This window comes from Mus caroli, unplaced genomic scaffold, assembly GCF_978045245.1.
Source record: "Mus caroli unplaced genomic scaffold, Mus_caroli_1 scaffold_4, whole genome shotgun sequence".
In the NCBI taxonomy this organism is placed as follows: domain Eukaryota; kingdom Metazoa; phylum Chordata; class Mammalia; order Rodentia; family Muridae; genus Mus; species Mus caroli.
This window is the reverse complement of record NW_028227259.1, coordinates 98,728,720-98,733,834: the sequence shown is the minus strand read 5'-3', so window position 1 is coordinate 98,733,834 and position 5,115 is coordinate 98,728,720. Positions and strand designations below refer to the sequence as shown.

The window sequence follows — 5,115 nt, the reverse complement described above, 5'->3', positions numbered from 1 at the left end:
ATGAGTGTTCAGACTCTGTCCACACTCCAGAAGCTGGCATTGCAGGCTCTGCTGAGAGATGAGGCTTTGGCCTTGTCCTCTCTGGAGGAGGTGCCTTTTCTGCTCTTCCCAGCACTGTTCAAGGAGGCCTTCGCCTGCAGACTTAAGAAGCTCATAAAGGCAATGGTGGCTGCCTGGACTTTTCCCTGTCTCCCTGTGGGGGCTTTGATGAATTCACCTAACCTGGAGACGTTGCAGGCTGTGCTAGATGGAATAGACATGCTACTGACAAGAGAATCTCACCCCAGGTGAGTAATAATCAAGTCGTCTATAAGGGAGCAATTGGGTACACAGTAGAGATTGTGGGGTCAGGGAGAATGGCTTCTGATGGGATCATCAAGCAGTGGTGCAGGAACCTTGAAGCTATTGTCTTCTTGGATTAAGGACAGTTGTCAGTGGATTACAGCTTACTATATGTAATCTCTAGATTGAGCCTATCCCTGGTTTCCCACAACCACTATTACTGGGACTAAGGAGAAATAAAGAGTAACTTAGTGGAAGGAAAGTGGTCAGGTCTACACATGCAGCTCAGGGAAAGATTCTGTAGCATGCTTGCGTGCACATTGCACTCTGTTTAAAGTAATTACACCATAACAAGATGGGCGAGACTTGAGTTTAGAGTCAGGTACTCAAAGCTGACTGACTGTAGTCATGTCTGCTGATATTTGACATGTTTCACTCCAAGCAGGGGAAAACTTCAGGTTCTGGACCTGAGGAATGTGCACCATGCCTTCTGGGACATATGGGTTGGTGCAGAGGATGGTAGCTGTTCTTCAGAGCCCTTGGATGAGAAGCCTACGGTAGTGAAAGTCCTTCCAAGATATGCACGGAGGAGGCAGCTGAAGGTGGTAGCTGACCTGTGCCTCAGGCCCCGCCAGGATGAGTCACAAGCATACTTCTTGAAGTGGGCCCAGCAGAGAAAGGACTCCCTACATTTGTGCTGTATAAACATGAAGATCTGGGCTATGCCCGTGAACTTTGTCTTAGAGATTTTGAACGTCTTTCATCCAGAGCACATAGAGGAATTGGAACTGAACACTGAGTGGAATGTGTTCAATCTGGCCCGTTTTGCTCCCTGCTTCGGGCAGATGAGAAATCTTCGCAAACTTCTCCTGGCACCCCTCTATAAGAACGTCTTCAAGATTTCCAATAGAACAGGAGACAGAGAAGACATGTGTGTCAAGGAGTTCATTTCTATCTTCTCCAAATTCAATTGTCTCCAGCATCTCTCCATGTGTGGTGTCCACTTTCTCATAGACCATATGAATCAGGTCTTCAGGTAAGCAAGGAGGGAGAGCTGGGTTACCTAGCCGAGCATTTTTTCTTGTCCATTTAAAGGATTATTCGTGTTCCCTGCCTGACAGTTAGCCACCTGGAACAAATTTTAGGGACCCTTTAGAATATGGATGTTATGTGAGATTCAAAGACTCAAATAATTACTCCTGAAGCAGAAGACTGAAGGGAGGTAAGGAGTAGCTCAGATCAGGTCAGAAGGGACTGTAATTCTTCTTGGAATCACGGCCAACAGGGGGGTGAGGATGTATTTAGGAGATGGGGGAGATCATCAAAGTGAGGAGGTGAGCTCTGTGCTAAGATCTGTGGGAACAGCCTACTATCTTCCCCTACTTTCCCATGAGTGAAGGGTTTTGAGCCCCAGTACTGTGGAGTACAAGGGACGTGAGGGATTGTATGGAACTGTAAGGGATAGCAAGTGTGACAGTTCAGATGCTGCGATTAAATGCAGCTTTGAATGAGCCCACATGTAATATCCCTAGATCCTGTCAGGACTCTCTTGCTATGGAAATTCCTCTACGTGTCTTAGGGGCTAAACTGGTTTTCTGCTTGAGACTGAAGTCCGCTGATTTTGTGTGGGTTTGACTTGACTAAGCTGATTTCAAAAGGAAGCATCTCAGATAATATCTATGGTCATTTGGTCACACTGAACTTGGTCACCTGGTCACTTCTATGACTGTGTAAACCCCACTCCATGCTCTTCATTACCATTTGCCTGAACTAACCATCTGGTCTCATTTATCCCTAGGTGCCTGATGACATCCTTGGAGTCCCTCTCCATCACTCACTACCAAATTTCACAGTTAGACTTGGATTCCTTCTCTTGCTGTCAGAGTCTCTTTCAGCTAAAACATCTGGAGATGAAAGGTGTGGTCTTACAGGTTTTGGATGTGATGCCTCTGAGAGGTCTCTTAGAGAAAGTAATGAACACTCTTGAGACTCTGAATTTCCAGGGATGTAGGATGAAGGACTCCCAGCTCAATGCACTCCTACCTTCCCTCATACAATGCTCTCAGCTCACCAAGATCAACTTGTACAACAATGACTTCTCCATGCCCATCCTGAAGGACCTTTTACAGCACACAGCCAGCTGGAGCAAGATGAATGTGGAACAATACCCTGCCCCTCTGGAGTGCTATAATGAGTTGGGCCATGTCTCTGTAGAAAGATTCGCCCAGCTCTGTCAGGATCTCATGGATACACTGACAGCAATAAGGCAGCCCAAGAGCCTCTCTTTTGCTACACGTAAATGCCACAAATGTGGCGAGCGCTGTGTCTATGGCCAGGGACTCAGACTTTGTTTTTGCTGGAGGTGAACATGGATACAGAACTTCTGCATGTGAATAAATGACAAGTTTGGGACACATCTCTGATGTCGGTTGCTCAGAGACTGTGACTTCAGGCAGTGTACAGATGCTTGGAAAGAAAAGGATGAACAATAACTGGGATCTTGGAGGCTGAGCTTGACCTGGGGAACAGAGAGATGGACTGTGCAGTGATAAAGACAACTTGGGTGGCTTGAGTGGACTCTGCCGGGAAAGATTAACTAGATCCTTTTTCATGGACTTGTAAACTTTTTGTTCTTCACTGTACTATTAAGTGAATGCATAGAACATGGATTCTTTAGATGTTATTCCTGTTGTCTGAGTAGAATAAAGTATCTAATTTTAAGCATTCTGTAGCAACTGCCCTCTGTTGAGAGTCAAAATGAACACATGGATGCCAGACATATCATGATTCAAAATCTTGGGTAGGTGGATAAAGTTATCAGCTAAGGTGGTTCACATATGGATATCTTGATTGGCTGGTGGTAAAAAAGAAGTCATAAATATAATCTCCATGTCTCTTACACTCCTTCTTTCTTTCTTTCCCTCACCCTGTCTCCCTGTCTGCCTCTCAACTTCACAGGCCTTGTTGCTTGGAACCTGTGAACCTGCTGGAAGTTTGCTCACAGAAAATTCCTTTCATGCTCTTCAGAAAAACAAACAAATCAACAAACAAAAGCTCAGGAGCCCCAAAGGGCAATGGATCATGTTTTAATAGTACATGTTGCTTTAGAAGAGGGCAAAATTTGTTTTCAGAACTGCAGATGCAACTCACTCTTCAGGTGTTAGTCCCATTTCTTCAGACATCTGTGGATCCTGGCATTTACATGCACATTATGTAAAATAAATCTGAGTATACACAAAATTGAGAACGTCTTAGACAAAAATCACACAATTTCACAAAGACTTCAGAAAAATGAAGTAATTGAATAAATGACATTGGTCAGTAGCAGTTGCCTGAGTTTTGTGTGCCTCCAATGGTATTTCCCCTCCACCACAGTGTGAAGAGAATGTGCGAAGCTTCAGGTGTTTTCATTGAGCTTAATTGGGGAGTAGTAGCCCAGTTTGTTCTGGGCTCTGGTTTGAGGCCTGCACCTTGGATGTTTGAAAGAATACTATGACTTCATCCTAGACCAATATCTATCTTTCTGTCTATTTTCCTGTCAGTCCTTTTCAAGACAGTGGTTGGGACCCTTAGTATTGCTCAATAGTTCTACATACTGGGTTTCTGTCTAAAGAATCTACAATACACACATACATTCACACACACACACACAGACACACACACACAGACACACATAAACACACACTAAACAAATGAAAACAAGAAAGTATTAAGAATGAAAATTTAAAGGTAATTCCAAATATTCTCTGTATGTGAAATAAACTCTTCATTGTATACCTCCAAGTACTTTACCTATAGCAATTCCTCACATCCTTAGTTTACACAGTCTGGAAAGAGAAAGACCAGTAACTAGACTTGAGCTATGGTGGTAATTAGTCACTGAGCTGAGCCATCAAGTTTGAAAATTTCAAATTTTTTCACACTATATGAGATGGAGTCCCAAGACATTATACATGCCAAGCAAGCATCAAACCACTGAGGTACATCTCAGGTTGACTTTGATCAACTCATTTAGTTTTTCATTTCTGATTTACTTCCAGAGGGTCTTACTTCGTAGCCTTTTCTGGCTGATAATTCTGTCTACTTAAGAGGATGTGCAGTCCCTTGGAGATTTTTTTTATCTGGTGGCCACTTATTCTTCAGATCAGGTTTTGTCAAATTTACAAATCTCCTCTCTCATTTCTCATGCCAGTATACATCATTTTAAACCAATGTCACAAATATCTTTATATGAGAAAAGAAAAATATTCAGTGTCACCTTAGCCCACATGCTAGTCTTTGAGACTGCCGGAAGATCTGTAATGTGTTCTTGTCCATTTGGTCAAGGGATGGACACACTGAACCAGGTAAGCAGAGCACTTAGTGACCAAGAGACCAGAACATAACCTCATTCAGAAAATCATTCTCTCTACTAGCTTCTTTGGGGCTCTTTGTTGCTGTTGAGACAGGCTGTCATGTATGAGCTGCATCTGCAGTAAAACAGCTGTGTACTCCTGATACTCCTCCCACTTCTTTCCATGTGAAGGCAAGAGGGCAATACTCTCCAATTTCTCCTTAATATAGAACAAGTGTATTCAGTTCCACAGGAACTGTTTTCACTGCTGGCTGTGGTGGTCCAAGCTCCACTCTCAGGATGCAGGGGTGGTAGCATCAGGGTAAGTATTCAGGCTAGCCTCAGCTTCATAATTGCCTGCAGGCTAGGTTAGTCTACATCAGATGACTCAAAAATAAAGAAATAAGTATGGAAAGTAGATCAGGGCATATCATCTGTAAGATATTGACCCAGAGCCCCCATGTTCTGAGTGGTTGGGGAATCACCTTCACAGGGGCAGA

The 5,115-nt window shown here is 43.6% G+C and overlaps 1 protein-coding gene across 2 annotated transcripts; it reads left to right on the top strand.

Annotated features, from left to right (window-relative positions):
• On the top strand, window positions 1-2,648 carry LOC147005257 (PRAME family member 8-like). Of its 2 annotated transcripts, XM_085836261.1 has the most exons (3): window positions 1-287; window positions 728-1,318; window positions 2,081-2,648. In XM_085836261.1, exons 1-3 carry the CDS (start codon window positions 1-3, stop codon window positions 2,646-2,648), a joined length of 1,446 nt encoding a protein of 481 aa, XP_085692387.1. The 2 variants fall into 2 exon arrangements, with proteins under 2 accessions (XP_085692387.1, XP_085692388.1); XM_085836262.1 differs by lacking the exon at window positions 728-1,318.
• Window positions 2,649-5,115: the final 2,467 nt, after the last annotated feature.